At 26.8% G+C, this 27,053-nt stretch overlaps 1 protein-coding gene across 5 annotated transcripts in view; it reads left to right on the forward strand.

Moving 5' to 3' along the window:
• The window catches only part of LOC135931449 (uncharacterized), an 82,658-nt gene that overhangs the window by 3,298 nt on the left and 52,307 nt on the right, over positions 1–27,053 (forward strand). For all 5 annotated transcript variants that reach the window (XM_065468570.1, XM_065468573.1, XM_065468569.1 and 2 more), the window contains exons 5-7: positions 26,208–26,350; positions 26,470–26,626; positions 26,740–26,847. In XM_065468570.1, coding sequence (XP_065324642.1) covers positions 26,208–26,350; positions 26,470–26,626; positions 26,740–26,847 — 408 coding nt within the window. The remainder of the gene's footprint in view (positions 1–26,207; positions 26,351–26,469; positions 26,627–26,739; positions 26,848–27,053) is intronic.

Consider the following 27,053-nt stretch of genomic DNA (forward strand, 5'->3'; position numbering starts at 1 on the left):
TTTGGGTTAAAGTCTGTGGTCTCTTGGCAAAAATATCAGTGGACAATGAACCTAGTTCAATATTATCTTTAATAGATTTATTCTCCTTTCCCTTTTTTTTATTTTTATTAACAGTGTTTGTTGTTTTCTCTTAAAATTTAAAATTACAACTGTAAACATTTATTTAGTATCTATACACTTAAATGTGTTACAAGTTGAGGTAATGCTAACATTTTCCTATTTTTTGGTAGATATAGCAATCATTTTACTATCAGAGATTTGTTTTCTTTATTTTGAGATATTATTTTAAAATATGCTCTATAAATTGGTCATGGAAAAACAATGTCTGATCTTGTTGAGGCTTCATTGATTATTACTTCTTCCTTTTCATCACTATTAATTTTATCTAAAATAAATTTTTAAAATTAGTATAATAAAATAAAATTAACCAATTCTATTGAAAAAAAAATGATAGATTTTTTGAGATGTGTAATATCAAAATTAGTCTGGTTTATTGATAAACTTGGACATAATATTTAATGAATATTTATATATATATTTTTTATGTTTTTATATTTTATATATATGTCGTAAGTTTTAAAGGGATTAGAACTATCCGGGATCTTCACGGGGTTTAAAGGGGTAACTAATAAATTAGGGTTTTAAGTTAAGGAATGATAATACGGTATCGTTTTAATCGTGAGGAATCTTATTTTAAAAAGCGTTTTACGCGCGTTTCGTTTCGTTTCTTTCGTTTCGTTTCATTTTTTAATTTTATTGTTATTTATTAATTTTCAATGTTGTTTTTTTTGGCCTTATGAAATAAGATATGTCTAATATTCTACACCCCCCCCCCCCCCCCCTCCCCCACCTCTATTTCCTCAGACCAAGTCATACCCATCAAGACAAAGAGTGAAGACTTTCAGCCAAACGATATTAAAATTAGCTTTTATTTGATACCCATATCAAACCCTCCCCCCCCCCCCCACCCACAACATATTATACCCATCAAGACCAAGAATGAAGACTTTCAGTCAAATGATATTAAAATTAGCTTTTATTTGATACCCATATCGATATTTTGTGTTGATAAAAATATTTGACCCGCCCATTATGGGGGAAAGATTGACCTCCAGTTTAATAGATCTTTTAATTAGCTATCGATTGATGCCCTATTTTAGACATATCTTGTTTCATAAAGCCATAAAAACAACATTGAAAATATAAATCAAATTATTTAAAAAAATAAAGCGAAACGCTCGTAAAACGCTTTTTAAAATAAGATTTTTTTATATAATTGTTCAAACGTGATAATGCCGTATAGTTCTTTATCCTTTAAAAAATTGAATTCTTAAAGAGATCCCCTTAAATCTTGTGATGATCCCGGTTAATGATCCCTTTAAAAATTATGACATATAACTTTTTATTATAGTAGTCTTAAAATATTAGTTATATGCTCAAATGAAATAAAATAAATTTTGCAATATTATAAAAAAGCATTAAATAAACATATATCAAAATATATCCTAAAAACAGATACAGATACCTCAAAAATTATATCTAGATACAGATACTTTAAAAAAATCTATCTATATCTAAATGCAGTATCTAGATACTTTAACAACTCCGATAAATATTATCATTTTTTATTTATTTATCATTAATTAATTTATGAAATTCATAAAATTTAACTATATGTAAGAAGGAATAGGAAATAAAGTTTAGCAACACCTTATTTTTTTTACTGGCTTATAATTTTTTTTATAAATTCACAACATAATGTTCACTTTTTAAAAAAATTATCAAGGTAAATTATTAACCGAGTATCGATATCGGTGTATCCTTGGTTTATACTAATATAAATATTATTTAAATAAAATCAGCCCTGCATATTTAAATAATTTTATAGTATTTATGGTAATTTTGATGTATTTTCTACACTTGTTAATTCACATAAAATATTTATTTAGTTCTTATATCTACAAAATTTTTATATTTATAATTAATTGGGTTGGTAACCTAATAAGTGTAAAATCATCAAAGCTCAATATATAAATTTACACAGGATGTAATACTTTAATAATTAAGGTTAGATCTGCCCCCCCCCCTCTAACCATTTGCGTTTTTTCACCTTGTCACACATTTGATGAATTGGGCCTGCAGGCTTCTGTTATTCATTAATAAAGATTTTTAGAAAGAAAACTATTAATCTTTTTAAGTTTCTATTTGCTACAGAGCATACCTAGCAATCGGGTTGGCAAAATTTATTTTTTTGAAAAAAAACGATTTTTTTGATTTAAATCGCGATTTAAACCAAATACTAATATTTCAATTAGAGATGTTGCAGATTTAGATTGAAAAATATCATACATCATAATTTTTTTTTACCTTAGAATATTTCTTGTAAGTAAAAAGTTATTGCTTCAGGAGATCTGGACTGGAAATTATTGAAATATATAATTGATAAGTCATAAATATTTTACTCCTGTCTTTGATATCTTACTACTTTGCTCACTTATATTTTCAATTTATCTTTATAAATTTGGAGGACACATTCAAATCTATTAAACCTTTTGTTTATCAATTTTTCCCGTAAATAAAAAAAATAATTTAAAGTATTTTATATAATGATCAAAAAATTTACATCATAGCAAAAATTATATATTTAAATATCATAATAATCATATTATTTATTATTATTTAATCTCGGCCAATCAACAATATACAGTTGTATTACATAAAACTGGGACTTATGGGCCAGAAACATTATCAGAAAAAAATATATTATACATAATATATACTAACATGTATATTAAATAATTTAACAATTCAGGCATGGACTATAAACAATATAAAATTATTACATGAAATTAAAAATAAAATACATTTAATATCAAACGATTCCTTTATTGCAATAATAAATTCTTTAAAATCATTGATATTATATTTAGTATAAAAATATACAATTCTCCCAAAAATCATCTGCCGATATTGTTTCAGACGTAACTCGTTTGTTTTGTGCCGTCGTAAGCGGCACCGGAAGCATTAGTTCCTGTTGATTGTGTTGTGATATTTGCTATACTCAGTCTGTTTCCCCCTTTGATTGCTTGAGATGTAGAGGCTGCCGGATCATTTCGAGACAGGGTTGATCTTAAGCTATCCATTATAGATTTCCTCGCTAACCGCTTTGTTATCGATTTTTGGATCTCAATGTGGTTGCCATATTTGCTTCCAGAGATAGTTTCCCTTTCCTGGATGGCAACCCGCACAGAAATCAAGTGATCCTCTGATAACAATTGGAGCATCGTCTTTTCCTTGAAACATTGGGCCATATTTTTGGTCTATGGTTCTCCTGTAAGCCAAACCTTACTTATAGGCAGTGGCTCTCAAAGTCGATAAGTTTTGAATTCGTATTCATTACAAAAAAATTTTAAATGCTTTTTTTTATATATATCAGGAATTTAAAAAAAATTAAATTATAAAACTTTCTTGAAAAAAAAATATATAAATCAGAAATATACAAAGAAAATTTTTTTTAATAAAAAAAAATCAAAAACAATTATAATATACTAGCTGATAGCCGTCAAGAATGACGGGGAATCAGAATTTTCTCCTTATTCAATGATGGATAAATTTTACCTTTATTTGACGATGGATGAATTAGAATAGTCAAATGAGAGGAATAGATTATCCGTATTCATTCTTCCAAGATTTCTATAAATTTTTAGAGAAAAGGCCAAATATATTATGGAAAATATGGAATAAAAAAAATATGATTTGTGAGTTATGAATTTATCAATTCTTTTAACAAATTTTTCACACTCAGGCACAATGGTTTTTGCCTTCTCACTTCGTATAAAATCTAGACTCATCTCAAAGAATTATTTAAATGCTTTTAAAACCTTCCTAAATACTCTTAAAAATAGACCTGCCATCATAGATTCAAATTAATTATGGGGGCAAACCTGATTATCTCACAAACACTGTGGTGGTATCTATCCCATTGCAATGGGCTATTTAGAAGATTATTAGCAAAAATAATTGCCACAGGCCAGAACCCAAGGTTTTAACTTATTAAGTATACATATCAATTAGGATTTGGTGTTAAGGGAGAAAGCAAAATAGCTTCACATGCCATTTGTATTATATCCAAAATCCTCCTTTTAACACTATTATCAAAGTAGACTTTAAAAATGCTGAATATTTCATAAATTGTTTTTATCCCAAATCTCCTGACTATTCAAAATTCCTAGAGAAATATATTAAAACCCACATGTCATAGATTCTGACGAATGGATCCAGCAGGAGGCACACGTTCTCGTTTATTTCACCTTGGTATTCATTATCTCATACATTATCTTAAATCTAAATTTGATTTGGATATAAATAATTGGTACCTTGATGATAAAACAATCTGTGTTGCTCTTCCTAAAATAATTGGGCTTTCAATTTCGTGAAGCCAATTTTAAAAGACTAAGTTCAAATCCAATATCTGTTTCCATGATAACAATATGCAAAACCCTCATCTAGCAAGATTAAATTTTTTATTGAGTGCATAAATAATAAAAATTAAAAATAAAGAAATTAATATAATTAAAAAAAATATATTCCAACATGTTTCAAATATTTGTTCATATTGAATACAATAAGTATATATATACTTCATTAACATATTCTATAAGAATAATGAAAATTTTAGAAATAACTCTTCCAAAATAAGGTAAATTTCTGATTCACACCTCAATAGGCTTATTTCTGATGTATCCATCATATCAAATTAAGGAGAAACTACTAATTCCTTGTCATTCTTGTGGGATATCAGCTAGTAATCATATAAAATGCAAATATTTATTAAATTGTGGGAATGGATCCTACCTTAAGGGTTTTTTTATTAACAATGTAAGCCACAAAGCACTCCTTGGTAAATTGTTTTCCACAGAGTTTAGAATAAGTTTGCATCTTCTCATGATATGGACCCATTCTTCAAGATTATCTTTATTATAAGAAAATATATTTTGATACAGGTACAGGAATGCCAACAAGTTTTTTTGCTCAATTTCAATTTTTAGGTTGCCTGACCTTTTTATATATATATTTGCTATGATAATTTATAGAAGTGTTAAAAATCCCTCACCTAGCAAGATTTAATAATATTTTATTGAGTTCATAAATAAAAAAAATTACAGAAATTATAAAACTAATTCATTAACATTTTTTATAAAATAAATGAAAATTCTGGGGATAAAAGATATTTTTGACTCACACGTCATATAGGCTTATTTCTGATTTAATCATCAAATATGAGGGAAATTTCTGATGCATTTATCATCAAATTAAGGACGACATTCTAATTCCCTAAAAAGCAAATATTTATTTATATAAAGAAATTCATGATAAAATAATTCATAAAAATTGCTTTTTTGTCCAGAAATTTAAAGATTGTAACAAAGATATATAATTGTATTAAATGCAAATATTTATTAGATTGTGGGAATATTTAGGTTATATTTCTTAGTTTGAAATTTCTTTTCATTTGTCTAAATAAAATTTGTAATTATACTTTTGAAAAATAATATTTCACCTGCAGCTAACTTCTCATTTTTTGCAGTAGGAAGAAAAATTGGCAAAATTTATGAATGACAAAATCATTATTATATCATTTTCTGATTTACATTTTGTAAAATTTTTCAATATAGCTCTTAAAGCAAAATCATTAATTTCATATCGATCCAATGTAAATATTTATCAATAGAAAATCATCTGTAACATAAATTACCATATCTTAACATCTTTTGATAAGGCATCTTGGGCTGGGTATATAAAATCATCGCCATTAAATATATAATCTGTAAATCACATGATCGAATTATTATTGGTTTAAAATTACTATGATGATTATCATTGGACGAATATTTTTTTAAAAGGATACTATTGGCTAAATATTGACTTTTTAAGAGGATTATATATATTATTATAGATTTATTTATTCCCTTTTCAAATGCTATTGACATGTGCACAAAAATATTCCGAAGTAATTATTGAACATTTATAACCGGGATTTCTTTTATTTTTTGCTTAATTTACAATTAAAAATAATGTGCGGTGTGTAAATAAAAACGGGGAAGGAAAAAATTTTTTTTTTCTGACGGCATTCAGTGAACCTGCCATCCCTATTTTCAATCAATTTTTATTACCCTTTTACATTTTCACAAGAATTCAAACTATTAACTATCGAAATTAACAATTTTATTAATTACCCTCCATTCCACAAAATTCCATACTACTGATATAATGCAATGTTCCTACTTGAACATAATACAATTAAATTAATTTTGAATCTACCAGTTCAGCCACACGCTATGTAATAATTTACAACGTCTATATACCCGTTACACTACAGTATTATACCATAAATAAATTAATTTCCTCATTTTTTTGTACTACACAGTACATCGGTGTTACTCACATTAATTTAAACTACAATATCAGGCAATCGTAAACTATCATGTTATAGGAAAAACAAAAATATTAGCACATTTAACATATATCCTTTACATTTCTCTTCTAATCGCACATGATCGTTTACCTAATAACGGTAACCCTATTTATTAGCAATATTTCATTTAATCTCGAACCTCTATGAGCTACCCGCCATTAACCCACTTAACCTCTTTGTTATCAAATAAACGTGTCCAAACCATTTGGCCCATAATAAATTTGACCCTTTGATCTAACGAGATTATATAATAATTATTATTTTTAATCTTAAATCCAACGGAACCTTGGTTCTTCGATCAAGAAGCAACTCCGAAGGAATGATACCTTCCCGGTTGCCAGAATTAAGATATATACAATTGAGACATATAAACTTCCCCCTTTGCTTTTCCAGCCTTTCTGAGCCAATTTTTAACAATCGCCACCATCCTCTCAGCTTGTCCTTTGAGCTGTTATGATATGGTGGGGCAAAAATGTGTTTGGTCTGGGAAAATCATAGAGGCTAGCCCTCCATCGGAAACAATAGAGGTAAACCATACCTGACCCATAGTTTCCTTAATTTTTTAATAACAATTTTTGTTGTATAACCATTTACCTTTTCATATTCTATCCACTAGAACAACTATTAAAAAATATGATTTTTTTATTCAAATCAAAGAAATCGACTTGAATACGTTCCCATGGTCTTTTTAATTTGATCCAACTACTGCCTACCTCTTTACGGAGTATAGCGGCATACGAAATACAGGGAATACATTTAATTGTAATTTTTTCAATATCATTACCCATCCCATGCCACCATACATATTCAAGGGCCCAAGATTTTATTTTATCCCGACCCTGATGTCCGCGGCATGTAATAAATTTACAATTTTACTACATAATTTAAAAAGAATTATGGCCCTATGTCTCCGCATTAAACTTTTTCATTTTTTTTAATAGAAATTTTACAATTATTTCTTCATTGTTTTTTGCCCGTCAATAATAATTTAGACTCAATTCCTTATCCTTTAAAGTGTTTAAGATCCTACCAATATATATGACCTCCTTTTAATATATGCGAAAGAGAACAAACCAATGCTTTCTCATTATCCATGATTATTCTTTGTTATATCGAGATCTTCGTCGCCCGATCCCAACCTGGATAAAATATCAGGCAATTAATTTTCTTCACCTCGGCGATATCTCAATAAAACTTCCCACTAAACAACCAAGGTTGTAATCGTGGAGACAACATCAATTTTCGAGTATCCCTTTTGAACAAATGAATTAATGGTTTATGATCGGTATATACTATAAATCTTTTACCTATTAAATATTCACGGAATTTGGTTAAACCAAAAATGACCTCGAAGGCTTCTTATTCAATCTGAATATCTTGTTTCCACTTCTCAGAAACCTCTAAAAAAATATAATTGGTCTTTCCAAATCATCAATTACATGTAATAATGCATCTCCAACGGCTCTTCCCTAATTTTCTGCTTTAACATTTTAAATGTGATTTGTTGTTCACTGACTTATTTAAAATGAATTCCCTTTTGTAATAATTTATATATAGATATTGCAATCCTTGCAAAATCATCCAAAAATCTATTATAATAATTTACTATAAAACGACTGAACCTCCGCTTTATTTGTTGACGGTTTCATATTAGATATATTTTTCAAATTTTATCTAGAGGTTTCACCTCCACCCCATATTTGATATCCAAAATAGATAACTTCTGTTATACAAGAACATTTTTTTCTCTGCTGGCCCTCAGACCTTTGTCACGAATTCTTCTGAAAACTTCTACTAAACGTTAATTATGCTGCTCCGGTGTCACACCAGTAATCAACACATCATCTATATAATAAAAACTTCTTCTATGCTCTGGAAAACTGATGCCATTGTATAAAAAATAGGCGCTGATACACTTAATCCAAAATGTAACCTACAAAAGGTAAATAATCCTTTAGGAGTCATTATCATAAACAACTTATGAATTTTCTCCTTTAAAGGTAACTTTAAATACGCAGAAGAGAAATCAACCTTTGAAAAATAATTGGCCAAAATTTCCCTAGGTATTGGATATTTTACTTCCACAATCCCTTGATTAAAAGTAACTCGAAAATCGGCACATATCCTCAACATTCCATTACATGTTTTATTTGGAACCAATGGTGGCCCATTCACTATATTCAATCGGAATAATAACTCCATACCCATTTGTCTAATTCGTCTTCTATTTCCTTTTTCAACTCAAAAAGGACTCCAGCATGCTAAAAAAAATGGGTGAAAACCCCTCTTTAAGTTTAACAGCTACTTGATAATCATTAAGACGTCCTAACGTCTCCTCACAAATTATACCATATTTTTTAACTAAAATATGTATAGCATTATTAACTTATTTAACTCGTAATTTCAAAATTTACTTTTTGAATACCTCCTTTCTTAAAGGAAAACCAAAGCACGGTTACATATAATGTTATCTAAGGTATTTCTTTTAAAATTAAAATTTGTATTCAATTTTTTAACCCTTGAAAAACCATTTTTTTCATTAAGACTATTCTTGCCACATATTTGACATTTACATACATTATTATTTTTATTAATCAATTAACGTATATCCTGGTTTTGTTTACATCTTTCAATTCCTTTAACTCTTTTAGGATAACCACCTATCTATCCAAATATTCTGGATGTTCATCAATATTTACATTCAATTTTTTAACCACTTTTGGTTCATCATTCTTGATTTCATTAAATTACTTTCCAATTCCATTATTTTATTCAAATATCCGATGCAACGGAATTTTTAATTCATTGGATACCTTTTTCCATACACTGGTATTACCATTTTCCACCTGTTCCTTCAGTTTCTTGAACATCATATTTAATTCAAAATTGATATTGTTCTTTTACTAACAGAAACAGTTTCAGATTTTTTTCTACATTTTTTTATCAAATGTTTACTAATTATGATGGATATATATATAGTATGAAAAACAAAAAAGCTATGATTAAATTGTTAATTATATTAAATTTATTAAATTTCCTATTAAGAACTTTATAATACAAATCTTTATGGAGTGAAACCTTGCTAAAATTAATTAAATTAGGAAATAGAAATTTTAAAATTATTCTAGATTATTAGGATTTTATATGTAAGACAAAAGCTCATTGAGTTAGCTGTTTTTTATAATGACACGAAATATATATTTTTTTTATTTGTCGAAGATTTAACGCATTACAGGTATTTGTTATATCTGACCTGTTTTCGCTAATTAATTTTCTAAGATTTTTTTCGGAAATTATGGCCAGGCAGAAAATATTTTATTATAGATACAATATTCTGCAGTTTGAGATAGGAGATTTCTATCGTAGGAAAACTCTAGGATTAGAAGTATTGGTTACCATTATGACATGAAAATAGTGGCAGGTTGGATAGGGGAATGGTTAAGCAGTAACATGAATACTTATATTCAATATACTTGTTTTTATATTTGATAATATTTATTTGAATAAGAGGGTATTTAGTATATTTGTATTTTAAACTGAAAATTAAAAATATCTTGCATTTATTACGATTTAATACAAATATTTTAACTTCATTTTTTTAAAAATTATATTAGAAAATTGTATTTAAATATGAATCTTGTATTCCAAGTTAGAGAAAAAAAAATCTAATCTTGTCCGTTTCATCCTGATTTTATTAAAATGAGCGATATTAAGATATTTTTAGCAGTATCTGAAATTAACCATATTTGAGGGAATATTCCTCAATATATCTTCCAAAATCAATAATAAAGTAAACTCAAAATCCTCTGTGCTCAACTACATAATGATACAGAATTTTTGTAAAAAAGGAATCTTAGATACACATTCTAGTGTCTTATTAAAAAAATTTGAAGAGGTACAAGATTGCTAATTGATAGTATCTTAAATACAAGACACTTTTTATAAAATGATCATTACTTATTAAATTTTAAATAACATCCCAGGCCGCGGCTGAAATTTTTTAAAAAAAAAATCCGGGTTGGGCCGTAAAAAATTTTTGAAAAAAATATTCGAGTCAGGCCCTGCAAATGGTACCTCTGCAGGTCTCTGATATATATATATCTTAAAAATTACATAAAACTGGTATGATAGGCTTATTTGATATTTTGTCAAATGAAAAGCCGACTGTCAATCAAAAATTTGGTTTATACAAAATGAAAAAAATTTAGCCGATATCAGTGAGTCGGAAGGAAAATCATTCATTTTCTAAAACGAATATTATTATGAATATCATTTAATTATTTTGACTAATAAAATAATTGTGCTTTTATTATTTTTAATTTAACTACGTTATTTCCCAAGCATTAGCCAAAAAAATATTCGGTAATTAATACCCTTAATTTAAAATAATCTTGATTGATTATTAGTTTTGTAGCTTGTTTAGTATACTCACTCTCCTCCCTTTTTCTTATAGAAGCTAGTTTTTAAATTATATTATGATAAATAAGGTTTAATTAATCCCTTTTCTAAGGATAAATCAATTATTTATAACATTACACAAATCAAATAAGCATTCTAATCATTTTTAATATGTTTGGTTATTTGATAAAATTAAAAAAAGGATTAATTATATCTAAATTAGATTAGTTGATTTAATTATTATTATATGGTTGTTTTTATTATAATCCACCATGCCGAAATTATAATACTTTTACCCGACACATTTCTATCCTTCAAATTTAACGAACAATGAAATCGAAATAGCAATGGAAGATGGCTAATTTTATATCTTCAACTAATCTCTTATATATCAATCATGAAATTCCAATCTACATCTGACCCGTTTAATAAAATTATGTTTTCCGATGTAATAATAAAAAAATATATGATGGTAAGCAGGACCATTTAATTCATATTAAAACAATCAACAGCTTCAGTCGAGAGTATTTTTATCATATGGACTTTATTCCAAATTTAGGAATTGTTTAGGAAAACGAGTTTTCTTTTCAACAATTAAATTCAAAAACCAATGTCGAGTACATGAAAAGTTGCAATGCACTGTCAAAGTTAGGCATAAAAAATCGTTCTTTTAATTTTAACAACTAGATTTTAATATTATTTTTTAAATTATATTGCATTCTAATTATAATGATAAAATTATTTATATGGTAAATGTTAAATATAGTATAGTAAATTTTAAAAATACTGATACTTCTGTTATTTTTACTAAATTTTATAAGTCTATTTTTCTGGATTGCAAACCCTAAACCCGAACTGGGTTCAGAGATATTTTATGAACCAAAATCCTTTTTTATAAGGAGGGTTCACAGTCCTGAATTTAACAAACTAATTATTTTTTTTAGAATATTAAATAATTTCTCACTTATATTAAGATAACAATTAATTAAAAATTGAAACAATGAAATACAAAATAAAACAAGTAAGAACAATAGGGTTGCTGGTGTTTTATTTGGTAATACCTTAAACATAAAGATCATTAATTGGTATATTAAATAGGTTTGAAGTGCTTAAAAAATACGAATACCTCATTTATGTAATAGAAGGAAAATAGTTTAAATGAATATTTATTTCAAAATATATAAAACCTTATTTTAATTTTAAAAAAAAATCAGAAGAAATTTTTGAAAAATAAAATTAAAATTAGAAAAAAATGTAAATACCATTCTTTTACATTTCCATTTGCGATTCTATTCTTATTTTTTATAAAAAGTCGCCGGAGAACAAAATATAAATATTTATTTGAAGAGGCACAACCCATTATAAAAAAATTTAGTTTACGAATCCCAAACCAATTTATAAAATATTAATTTATTAAAATTTAGAAAATATAAATTTCAATTTTTTTTAATTACAAGTACAACTACAATAAATTTAGTTTTGTGAGAAAATATAATATTTTAAAATTGTTTTCTCCTCTTAGTTTGAATATGAGTGTTCCAAAATTGGCATCATTTTATATAAATTGAGAAAAGATATAAATATATTTTTAAATATTAATAGGTATAAATTTATATTACCTTTAATTGATTGGTTGTTCTCAATAACTACGTTCCAAAAAATTAAACATGATTATGATAGTATGTAAGATTATACGGTATTTACCGATTTAATATCCAAGTAACATTATTTATAATTTGATCTCTATTGTTTCGCCTTGGATTTATAAATCTATATTTGTTTTTCATGACCCCGAAGAAGTTTCCAATAGGATTTAGTTGACGTGAATATGGTGGAAGATATTAAATTCGATTTTTGTAGCCATCGATATAATATGCCAAAATTTGTTTACCGAATCTATTGAAATATCGATATGTTTGGCAATATCATATCTTCATTTTTTTCCATTTCAGGTTGGGATAACAATTTTTACTGTTTCGATTTTCTCTTTATTCCAACAATTATATTTTCTTTTTGGGTTTTCAATTAGCGGTGAGTTTAAAAGGTTTATTCCAGTAGAATTAGCACTTATGGCAGATTGCGAAAGTGCTGGAATGGAAAAGGAATAATTAGATAAAAAGGAATTATCAAATATTGATGATGAATTTGTGATAATATTTTGATTATTAAATAAAGAAGAATTTCTAAAACTACCATTGGTATTATTGGATATTATTATTATTATTTTTAATTTAAAAAATTATTTTTTGTAATAAAAAGTTTTATGAGAAATATATTGCTTAATTAATAAATTTTTCGTCTATTACCTAAATTTTGAGATACTTGTATATTTTTAAGCACTTTAAACCTATTTAATATAACACTTAATGGTCTTTGTTTTTAAGGTATTACCAAATAAAACATTTTCAACCCTATAGTATTTTTCATATAAAAATTATTTAATTCTAAAATAATCTAAGTATTTGTAAGTATTTTGATCAAATTTAGCAAATAGAATTATTAGAAATACTGATTTAAATCACTGATTTAAAAAATAGAGGTGATTATTTTTATTAGCCAACCCTACCTAGCAACCTCTAATAATTGATAAGATTATTAGTTTCTAATCGTAGAAAAGATTTCTTGATTCTTGTTTTGAGTTAGAGAATTATAACTTAAAATTTCCTGACAATATTTTATGACTATCACTATAGTTGGGTAATGGCTAAATGTCGGTTAATTCAGCTCCTTCTTCAGGTGTCTGTCCGAGAAAATTCGTTAACTTTAAGGCTTTTTAATTTGTATTGGTTTCTTCAATTTGAACCGCTATTTTTTTAAGAAAAAGAGGCCAAAATGATAGTTTTCGGCTAAAAACTTGGTTTAGCCTATTTTTTAGCCGTCTAAAAATTGGTTTAAAAATATAGTAATTACCCAACTATACTTATCACCCAACTGATGCAAAAAAGTCATATATAAACATGATCACAGGAAACTTTATGGGATTCTATAGAAATAGGCAAATAGAATTGACCAATTTATACCTGCTAATGAAGACTGTCCATCTTTTAATATTATACGGACATCTGGTGAGTGAATGCAACTTTAGTTAGTATTCTAAAATTAAACGAGCTAGTTTTATTAATCTTAGTTGGTATTAGAGATCTGCAAAAGTAGGCCCGGGCTTATTTTTTTTTAAAAATTGGATTCGGACTGGGTTGATCCTAATATTTTTTAAAAAAATCGGGCCGGATCGGGTCGGGCCTTGATTTTTTTAATATATCGAAATTGATCAATTTTATGTTGAATTTTTAATGTAAAATAAAAATATTTTATTTTATTTATAGAAACTAGACGCCATATAACATATATCTTTTATTTTGAGTAATTATAAAAATGAATTTCTATATTTAAATAAATTCGGGCCGGGCCTGCAAATTTTTTAAAAAAATTTCGGACCGGGCTTCAAAGATTAGGCCCGATGCAGATCACTAGTTGGTATACATAAATAATTTTACTATAAAGATGAACTATAAAAAAATCTGATCCCCCATCACTCCAAGTGGATATTCTCTGTTATCCTTATCAGTTTGGTAAAGTAAAAAATAAAAAAAAAATGGAGGATAAATTAAGGTAATAAAAAAGGAAAAAATATAGTATTATCGATAAAAGGTTATTAAAAATAATATGTAATTTCTATAATAATTTGGAAGAAGGTAAAATAAAGAGAGTAATAACATTAAAAAAAAAATATATTTTTTCTTATTTGTGTCCTTAATGAATATTTGTAGAAAGACATCATTTAATGTTAGAATTATTTGGTTCCAATTTTCATGTTTAAATCCATAATCACCAATAATTTTAGATAATCCCTAAATTCCCATATGAATTTCCTAAATCAGTCACGAAATCAAGTCACCATATATGAAATGTTTTGAAAGGAAATTGTCATTATCGATTTAATAAATCATTATCATTTATTATTATGTTTTGTCTTCAATTTATTTCATATGATCATATCGTGTATACTAAAACCATCAATGATCAGAAATAATTTATTCGATAGAATTAGAATCTTCCCAAGGCGTCTTCATAACTTAAGATTGTCTAAAAAAATATATTTGATTCCTCGTCAGAATTCCCTGATAGGACAACCATTAGTCGGGGTATTGTAGATAATGTTTTTTATCTATAAAGGCGCATTTTAAAATCTGATTGATTCTGGAAATTCTTTTCCATCACTTTTGATTTATGGACAGATCATTTCAAGCTTCGAAATTATATCACGTTTAGTCTTCGTTATTTAAATGGAAATTTTGATTAAAAATTTTTTACCCTGGCAACTAGAAAGATGACGCAAAAGCATACTGGTGAAACCATATTATTTCTATAGTATAGAAGAGGAATTAAATTAAAAACCAAAAGAATACAGATGGTAACTGATGCTGGGGTTATTGTCAAAAGATACGTCAGATTACGTCAGATTGGGGGATTATGAGCATCATTTATACTTAGGGCATGGACTTTATAATTTAGTTACAGTTGATGTCAAAAAAAGTCAGAATTAATATTCTGATTAAAAAAATTAGAGAAATCATTTCAGCTCTCAGATATCGAGTAGCTGATTTGGAATGTGAAATTGGGGATGAGCTCTTAAATGTCTGCAATCAATTATGAGATGGACCATATTTTGGATATTGATGATTCCGATCCATACCTTGATGTTTTGATATAAGCTGTTAATATAAATTGCATTGCAACAAGAGACCTAATTAATAAGAAACGCTTTAAAGTTAAATTGTCCTACCCGTTGGCACAGCATATTATTTTAGAAAGTATCCTTAGTGTTAGCAAGATTCTTATAATGTTCTAAATAAAATAGGAAAACAATATTTATTACTTTTTAATAACGAATGAATATGAATACAAATTATTAAATCCATTCAGAGAATCGGTGAAATTTCTTTCCTGCCAAAAGGGATCAACAATAAATTTAGGATTATTATTTAGCAGTGAAATAGAAACATATATACAAATCAATAAATCTGATTGCTCAGAGATCATAAAATAAAAGACCATAAGTTTCCAATTACCGAATTTCAAGTAATTTATTTTATATTATATTTTTATTAATAAATTATATTTTATATATAGATATTAGCGACATTACTTTATCTGAGATTTCAAAATCTTAAAATTGTTTCAGAATATTTAAATTTGAATTCTACGACATCATTTCAATTTTTAATTAGACGTTAAAACTTTTAGAGCATGATTGAAATGCATAGAGTGAGATTCAAGTTGAAGTTAATGGGCAAACATCCAGTTCATATATAGCTAAAATAGCTAGTAAGTATTCCCTTCCTAAAACAACATTAGCAATATAGAGCAAGAATGCCATATTTTGCTCAGCCAACATAGTACACCAGAAGAGGATGCACTAACTTTTTGGGAAAAAGCGACTGGAATTTCCTAGGCTAGCTAATTTAGCTAGGAAGGTTCTTTGTATACCTGCAACCAGTACACTCAGGTGAATGATTTTTCCATCGCTAGATTAATACTCAATGCAAAAAGTCTTTATGTCCCACGTATCTTGATAAAATACTATTTATTCATGATAGTTATAATTTTACTAAATCTGATTTCTAATTTTTTATATTTCTTACTTTTTTTTGCTTGCATTCCAAATTTATATTTTAAGTTGTTTTAATAAAAATCAATAGAATATTATTTTTACAAATGTAACTAGTTATTAGTTACAGTTATATTTTAAATGTATCTAGTTACATAATAAGTTACTTTATACATCATTCATAAACGCATTATTTATTTACTGAACGCATTTATTTAATATAAAAAAATTAGGTATAATAATTATAATTAATTATTTGAAAATAAATATACAATTTATTTATATAAAAAAATAATAAATCGAATAAAGAAAAATAAAATATATTTATTAGAGACCTTCAGGCCGGACCCTAAGCCCGGTCCGGGTACACAGGCCATGACGTATTTTAATTTTTAAAATATACTCAGGCCGGTGTATGATTGTGAAATCAATACCCATTGTAGTTTCAATACCGTATTGATATTATCATTGTAGATTCAATACCGTAGTGATATTTTGGTATTGTAGAATCAATACCGTATGGATTTTAAGAGATGTTTTCATCGCTTCAAATATATCAGCGGCCATTTAAATTGTAAAATATTTATTCATTATATATTTTTTCATCGTTTCAAATTTATTGGGGGCCATTAAAATTTTAAAATATTTATTATTATATATTTATTCATCGCTTCAAATATATTGGGGGCCATTAAAATTTTAAAATGAATATTATTATATATTTATTCATCGCTTCAAATATATTGGCGGCCATTAAAATTATAAAATATTTTTTATTATATATATTTTTCGTCGCTTCAAAAATATAGGCGGCCATTTTCGATTTGTAAAAATTTATTTAAAATAGATTTAAATGATTATATAAATGATTTTCTATTCTTTTATATAATTTTTTAAGGGAGTTTATTTATTTTACAATTCTTAATATCCTATATAAATTTTATTTGTTTAATATATACAAGTTTTCTTCATACATCATATTATTGAAATCTCAAGCCTTAAAATTTTAATAGACAAAAGTAAGCTAATCACAAACAAATAAAGGTTTCTATTATGTCAAAGGATCTCAATCACTCACTCTTATTAATCATTTCCTCTTGGCTTCTTAAAATCGTCATTTTATTTATTAGATGTATATATAATTATTGCAGAAAATTTTAAATAAATAAAATGTATACAAATTTTCTTCATCCATCGTATTATTGGAATCTCAAGCCTTAAAATTTTAATAGACAAAAGTAAGCAAATCACAAACAAATAAGGTTTTCTATTATGTCAAGCATCTCAATCACTATCTATCACTCTGATTAAACATTTCCTATTGGCTTCTTAAAATCGTCATTTTATTTATTAGATGTATATATAATTATATTTTTAGCTGATTAAAAGTTAACACTTATATTTATGGAATACAAAATTTTTTATACAGAAAAATCAAATCTTAATGTTTAAATTATTCTTTTAAACTGAAACAACTATTTTTGTTTGTATATATATATTTTATTGCAATAATATTAAAACTAACTGGCTGATTTCTTATACTATTTAAATAAAAAGGATATACATAATTTTATTTCAAAAAAACAAGAAAAATATTATAAAAAGAAAATATATCCCAAAAAAGGAAACATAATTATCACAAAAAATTGAGTGTATATTACACTATAGTACGATTAAAATGATCTGAAGATGCATTTATCAAATATATATTTAAATTAAAAATTTTTATACAGTCCATTTTTGATAATGCAGAATATGTAATATATTTCATTTCATTTTTACAATAAATAATAATTGGCTTCTGGAAAAACGTAGCAGATGCTACGATATCTAATTCAACCGCCCACGTTCCAAGTTGATGTTTTTTTGTATCAACCAATGTTTTATTATGTCCTTCCCCATAAAATCAGTAAAAATATCATTATTTTCCAACAGCACCATATAAGAGATTATAGATCCCCTTATAATTGCATGGTGATTCTCGCTGCCTGTGATCTCTTTGCTCAAGCAGCGATAATAACAATTTCCGTCACCAAGAACAGCCTCAAATTTAGGTGGATAACTTAAATTCTTAATTCGATGGCTTTTTATTCCTGATGACGAATGAGGAATGCCTAGCCTCTGAGCATGATATTTCTTCCATGCATAATTCGTGGCAAGGTAAGGTAACGGGAAAATATTAGGCTCTTTATATAATATTATTTTAATATCGGTAGAATTTTCTTTTTCCTCTTCCCCGATATTAGATTTTTGGATGTAGAGTTTGAGGTTACACCAGTTATACTTTCGCTTTAATAGAGTATTATCTTTATTACTCATATTATAAAGATCGTTCTCATATACCTTATCAATTATGTATGGACCAAGCCAGGGATCGGACATTTTTCCACCCTTTCTATCCGCACGTCGTGAGTTCCAGATCAGGACCTGTTGCCCGACTTCATAAGGGATTTTATCCTTTTGCCTTTTTTGATAATCCCTTTTTTGTCTATCTTGGGCAACTAGTATATTTTCTTTTGCCCTTTTCCATACGACTGATAGGCTCATTATTCTTTCTAATAATTCACTCTCTTCAAAGTTATTCTCAATATTATTATTGATTTCCTTAACAATATCTGGCTCAATTTTCGAATTTAAGTCTGATGGCAGCTTTACGTTCCGGCCATACATCATATAAAATGGGGTGAATCCTGTAGATTTGTGGACACTGGTTCGCATTGCAAACAGTACCTCCGGAAGAACCCTAGGCCATAGTGTTTGATCATCACTCAAAACCTTTAACATTAAGTTTTGAATAGTACGATTATTCCTTTCTGTTAACCCATTAGCTTGAGGATGATATGCACTGCAAATACGTTGCTCCGTCCCTGTCATTTTATGTAGTCTCGTGGCCATTTCATTCACAAACTCTCGGCCTTGATCATTGATTTGTATCTATATTGTATAAAATCAAAAGTTTATAAATTATCATAAATGCACATTTTTTAACCAATATATATTTATATAATTTGATTTACAGTTGCGCAGCCATGGTGGCAAATCAGACCATAGATAAATTTACAAGTCTCTTCAGCTGTCTTTGATTTCATAGGTTCTGCCTCAACTAATTTTGTGAAATAATCAGAGGCAACTGCAATACATGTGTAGCCTTCTTCTGAAGTGGGCAGGCTGCAAAGATCAATTCCTATTTGAGCCCATGGAAGAGGTGGTACATCTATTGGATTCAAAGTAGAAGAGATTTTGGATAATCTTGTATTGGCCTTCTGACATCTATCACATGATTTTATAAAATCAATAGTGTCTTGAAATAATTTTGGCCACCAATATCTATAAACACAAAATTAACAAATTAACACCATAATAAATACCTTTCAGAGAGTTTAAGTTGAGTTTTATTAATGCCTAGGTGGGCACCAATAGCTTTAGATTCTAGGGATATATCTGATCCTTGGTGAATAACAGATATTACCCTTTGTTTCTCTGCTTCATCCATTATTACTAAAGCTAATAAATAAATAGAAATTATTATTTTGTGATCACATTTACCTTCTTTATTTTTCTATAAAGAATATCTTCTTTAACAATAAAATTGTTTGCCGTACATCTAAAATTACTTTTTTTACCTGAATCATTTTTAAGGAGTAAAGGATATTTTCCTGTTACTAGATATTCTTTTATTGTTTGATATTTATCTGTTATTGTTGATATAAATTTATAATTATAAATCTAAATGTACCAATTTGATTCATTAAAAATTTTGTGATATTTTAAAGCAGTAGAATATTTTTCTGTTATAAGTATTAGCAATAAAGGATTTTTTAGATATTTATCTGTTCCTGCTTGATATAAAATTATAATTATAAATTTAAATGTACCAATTTGATCATTAAAAAATTGTGATATTTTAAAGCAGTAAAGGAAGGATATTTTCTGTCACTAAGTATTGGCAGCAAATGATATTTTTCTGTTACTTATATTCTCTTATTATTTGATATTTAATTGTTATTGCTTGATATAAATATAATTATAAATTAAATGTACCAATTTGATTTTAAAAATTAGGTGATATTTTAAAGCAAGTATTGGCAGCAATTGAATAAATATAAATTTAAATGTACCAATTTGATTCATTAAAAATTTTGTGATATTTTAAAGCAATAAAGAAGAATATTTTCCTGTTATAAGTATTAGCAATAAAGAATATTTTTGATATTTATCTGTACTTGCTTGATATAAAATTATAATTATAAATTTAAGTGTACCAATTTGATCATTAAAAAATTTGTGATATTTTAAAGCAGTAAAGGAAGGATATTTTCTGTCACTAAGTATTGGCAGGAAATGATATTTTTCTGTTACTTATATTCACCTATTTTGATATTTAATTGTTATTGCTTGATATAAATATAATTATAAATTTAAATGTACCGATTTCATTCATAAATTTTAGGTTTAATTCTTAAAAGTTGAGGTTCGGTCATAAATTATCAATACGGTATTGATTTTACAATATTGTAGAATCAATACGGTATTGATTTTACAATATTGTAGAATCAATACAGTATTGAATTTAGATGGTATTGTTTTTACAATACTACACCGGGTCTGAATTATTTTTTTAAAAAAATATCCGGGGCCGTATATTTTAAAACCAAATATTTGAAATCGCCATTATTAGCTATAAAAATCAAAAATAAATATAATATATTTTTAAAAAATCCGGGCCGGGCCTGAAATTTTTTCTTATTAGTAAGTAATGATTACTAATTTAGTAGTTTATTCGAAAATTATTTAATTCTAAAATAATCTAAATCTTTGTCGTTCCTTATACTAAGTTCTATAATCTAATTTAGTAAAATTAAAAAAAAAATACATTTAATACTTATGAAATTCCATAAATATTACCAGCAACTTTAGGACAAAAAATATGGAATATATTGTGCTAAATAGGTTAAGAAATATAATATTAAAAATAGGTTTATTAATTGAATTTGGTTAAAAAATTATGAAAACCCAGCATTGTAACAATTTAAGAAAAGAAAATCTATTTGGAAGGGAAATTATATTATTGTTGCATATCTTTTGTGAACACAATCAGACATTTAAACAAAATTTTAAATTAATAAATTTAAAAAAAAAATTTATTTTAAAATTAATTTATCACACCCTTGAATCGGACTACCCGCCTGAAAATTTTATTGTAGTGGACAAAACTAGCTTTACCCACCTAGGTTCACCCATTGTAGGTGAAAGTGCTATATTTCATTTTAGAGATAAATTTCTTGTCAAATTCAATAGAATGAAAAATATTTTAAAACATTTACCTGCTCATCAGGTCTTTTATTTATTTAAATATTTTTTATTAATATTCCTAAAATTTTACATGTGAGCCCTTCCACAACAGTTAGGTGATGTAGGTATCCATTCCCCCATATCTTTAAGCATTTCAGCCTTTTTAACCTCTGTTGCTAAATTTCCATACACACTTGGAGACTTGGATACTATCTAATCCACATCATATGGCAGCATTAAACCTCTGGAGCAAAGATTATCCAAGCTGCTCATATCCAAATTTAAGACAAAGAGACTGGAATTTATCATTGATATAGCATTGCGTTGAATACTTACACTTCAAAACTGTTCCAAGAAAATCTCCATCGCTCTTTCTCCCCTTAAATCCAATCCCGAGTATACAGAATGACAACAATACGACTCTTTTGATGGATCAAATAATTCCAGCCTCAGCCATATGCCACCTTGGTTAGTTAGAAAGGAAACTATACCTAGTTCTAATTTAGGCTTGTTTATTAACCAACGAAGAACTTAAAATAGCTATAAGTCTTCGTTTTGTGAAATGGTAACGCCAACATCATGTGTCCTTTGTAAAACTAATATAAATAATTCCAGCCTCAGCCATATGCCACCTTGGTTAGTTAGAAAGGAAACTATACCTAGTTCTAATTTAGGCTTGTTTATTAACCAACGAAGAACTTAAAATAGCTATAAGTCTTCGTTTTGTGAAATGGTAACGCCAACATCATGTGTCCTTTGTAAAACTAATATCGTTAGCCTTAAACCCCTTGAAATCCGCAAATATTCCTTCTACACTGGAACCCTCTGGCTTCAGCCCTAATGGAATGACGCTAGTCCCTTGAAACCAAGGTATACCCCTCGCTTGGGATTATACATGTGTAGACCGTTTTGCCAGATCTTTTTCTTTCAACTCTATCACGAAAGCTAAAAATACAAAAACAAATAAATATAGCCACCTTAATAATCTTTTGTTTGTTCCGGTAGTCTTAGACACCTGTTGATAATTTAGACCCAAAGTCCTAAAATTATTCACAACAATAGAGCAAAGGTTACGTTTAATCACAGGTGATCCAAAAAAGGCTTCTACCTACGACAAAGAATATCAATCAAAATTTGTCGATCCAAATGTATATCTATACATGGGTCATTAAGCCCTGCCGACCAAACCTAAATACATTATTTTAGTCTCTTTTAATTATATATTTTTACATAGAATATTGATATAGTATTATAATTTTAATAAATGTTTTATTATTTAAAAAAAAACATATTAAAAATAAAATTAATTACTGGAATATATTAATTAGATTTATACATATATATTTTTAAAAGTAACTCGTTACTTTTGGCAGTTATATATCAAAAAATATAACTAGTTACAGTTATTTTTTGGCAAATATGTAAAGGTAACTACAGTGTTGTGATGATTTAATATAACATATTGACGATTTAATTTAAACACATGCATATATAATTATAATCTTTACAAATGTACAACAAAAGAAATAATATAATTATATATGCATGTGTTTAAATTAAATCGTCAATATGTTACATTAAATCATCACAAAACACTGTAGTTACTTTAACAACACTAATAATGTTAGAATTAAGAGTGCCCTAATAAATTATAAAAAAAATGTAATACATTGAATTATAAATTAAATTCTAAAATTTTTTTAAAATAAATAGCACGCCGCAGCCGCCGCTTATTTATTATGCGGCGGCGAAATCGGCGCGCCGCCTAACGCTGATAAAAAATTAAAAGACCGCCTCTGTCAATTGAGGCATCGTAAAATTTATATAATAAATATTATATGAAATTATTTTATTTTAAATACAATCTTGTTTTCTTTTTTTTTTATAGTTTAAAAAAAATTACCACGCTAAACTAAATCTTACCAAAACTACCGACAAAGAGTTATAATTTATTAAATTTACATATAATACAGTATTAATATGATTTGTTGTAACACATGTCAACAATGTGAATAAACATTCTTATATGGTGTTCAAACTTTCCATAATTATTGAAAAAACTTGTTGAGAAAAATAGATCCTTTTTAAAAAAAATTTAATTCAAAGAACATGTTGCGAAAAACATTATTATTTTTAAAAACTTGTAATTTAACTTGATTTAAAACTTTATTATGTTTACTTTTATAAATTTTCGACAATTTTAATTTTAAATTTCTAATAATTTTTTTCAGATTAAAATCTGTATTTCTATTTCTTTTAAATGTCAAATTTTACTATCGCTAGTATTTTAAATCTTTCTCCAGTTTAAGTTTGTTAATATAATATTCGATTATTTACTAACTTTATATACATAATTTTAGATACATTTAATGAAACTTCATATTCTCTTGGGGGGTTATCTGAAATAACAAATAGATACCAAAGCAATTCATCCAGTCCATCAAATTCCCGTAGATGTCTTTCTGACATTACTAATCGATATCAAAATTCGAATATTCAAGAACAATCAAATCTTGATCCTATTCCTATGAGGAAAAAAAAGGGTAACTGGAGTCATGAAAAAATTGAATTGGCTAAAATATGGCTGAGCAAGCCAATTGATGATCAGCCCAAAGCAAAGACAATTGCCCAAGACCTTAATTTATCCCTTGGTTCAGTTTATCGCTTCAAGCGGGAAACCTTCCCTGAATATTACGACGACCTATTAAAAGATTATATAATGAAACAACGAGGACGGAAAAAGAAGGATAACGCAGAACTACAAGCTAAAATAGCAGAATTATTAGATAATAATAACGGCTACACCATAAAAAATATTATAGCTTAAAAATCAATACCGATCAAATTATCCTAAACCAATTAACAGAATAGAAGTTATTGCTACTGTTACGCGTATTTTGAGGAGCTATTTTACATATAATTTTTCAAATTTTTATTCTCACACCACAAAATTCATTGAAGATGGAATTCGATGCATTCCTTTAAATGATTGAATTTATAATTGATTTGTATTGTGTAATATTTTATATATATATAAGAATAAATAAATAGTGTTTTTTAATTTTGGCGTCTCGAATTGATCATAAAAATATCTTAACAAATAAAATTAAAATATGGAATAATACTTTAAAAGTAAAAATATTAGTAAATTATTTTTATAGTAGATTTTTTAAATACTCATTTTCTCTTTTAAACCTATGTCCAAAATATTAAAAAAGCTATATTCGTTCCTGTTCAAATTTTGAAAAATTGTCTTCATTAAGTTTTCAAACTTTTATAATTAATAAAAAAAAATTTAATTTTCTCAACAAGTTTTTTCAATAATTATGGAAAGTTTGAACACCATATAAGAATGTTTATTCACATTGTTGACATGTGTTACAACAAATCATATTAATACTGTATATTTTAAAAGCTTTAAATGAATTTCTAAATTATAGTCGCCTTTTTTTAGCCATTTTGTAATTAATATTAAACCTTGCTGTGAGAATGTGATTGTTATGTTATCTTCAATATACCTCATTCAAAAGTTTGCGCTAGCTTTATTTTATTTTAATCACCCTAGGAAAATAAAATTTATATCTTGCCGTTTTCGTTTAAATGTATTTGTAAACATATAAATTGATGAACTAATTGATCTTTACCCAAAATATAATTATATTTATTATAATAATAAAACACTCAAACTTTTTTTGTATATTTTATTGATTCTAAAATCATTTTTTTTTTGAAAAGAAAAAACATTTGATCGTTATGTACAAATCAAAAATTACACATTATTTTCAAACATTTCAAAATTTTTAATCCTTCCTACCAATAATATATGTATGCCAGAGTACACGAGTTGTGAAATCAAACGATAAAGATATCGTATTACATTATAAAATCCATTTTTTGAAAATAGGAGATTCTTGTTTTGGCATACTTTAAAAAAAATGCTACATTATAAAACGCGTTTTTAAGTCTTGGACTGAGAAATTGTACTACGTCAGGTTCACAAAGTTTTGCCTTAATAAGTTTATTAGGAATTTGGTATATGCGTGTGTATATATTGTAATCTAAGTATGTATGTATTACATTGAAACAGTTTATTTTTTTTTAGGCCATTGAAGTTAAATTAAGATTAAACTTTTATACGTTCATATTATGTATAATAATAACATATGGTAAAATAGTTTAAAAAAAATTTTTTGATATGAAATTTATGGTAGATTTAATTGCTTTACTAAACGATACTATCTCCTTAAATAAACCTAATTTAAATTAATAAATCAAACAAAAAAACTCGCAGCACTTTATCATGATAAATATATATTTAAAATAAAATTCAAAAAATAAATTAATTAACCAGTTTATTGATAAACGGTACCTTTAAACATCAATCAAATTTTTGATAAATAATTCTATTATCATAAATCTTTACTCACATTTAAGGTTCTTCCTATGAAGTATCACTCGGAACTAATTCATTCAGCTGTAGCTTAAAGAACGATGCTGCTTATCACAAAATATCCCTAAAACAGAAGAATAGGAGGTCCCCTAGGAACAAGAAACCAAGACATCTGACTCCAATTTCGGTATTTTATTTTAATTTATTCAAATTTTTTTAAAAAACATTTCCTCTATCAAATTAAACTTCTTTACAATTCCATAATAAAACCTTTTTTTATGTATCGTTGCTAAAATTTTATGATAGCTGACAAACGAATTCGATCTTCCTTCCATGCCAGAAGTCAATGCCGATTTTGAGCAGCTGGAGGAACGGATGATCGTGACCAAGCAAAAGGAAACACTCTCTAAGCTCGAAAAAGAGGGTAAGTTTTCCTGCAACAAACTCGTCAAGCCTTTCGAAAGTATGATAATAATTTTATTTTGTCGATTAAAAAAACAAGCTTTAATCACGGATGATACATGACTATTTTTATTTTTGCATTATGTTTATTCTTCTCCACATCACATTCATTAGTAACATCAACATCCACGAGTTATGCCAACGATAACGAAAACGTTCACGCTAACTTACAATTAATAAACCAATTACGGCAATCCCCTTCACAGAAGATGAAATACTCTGGTAATATTATATTTTATATTCGACTCGGGTTTGATATTTCTAGTTCTACTATTGCTCCTTACTACTCTTATCTAAGTTATAATTTTTCAATTATATTGTATAATTTTACCATTTTTAAATAATCGGGTAAAAATTTATAATGGAGAAATATTGAATTTATCAATCAATATCAAAAAAAATTTTTACGATGCAAATTCGATCTATGA

This window comes from Gordionus sp. m RMFG-2023, chromosome 1 (genome assembly GCF_954871325.1).
Source record: "Gordionus sp. m RMFG-2023 chromosome 1, tfGorSpeb1-WG-v2, whole genome shotgun sequence".
Taxonomy (NCBI): Eukaryota; Metazoa; Nematomorpha; class Gordioida; order Chordodea; family Parachordodidae; genus Gordionus; species Gordionus sp. m RMFG-2023.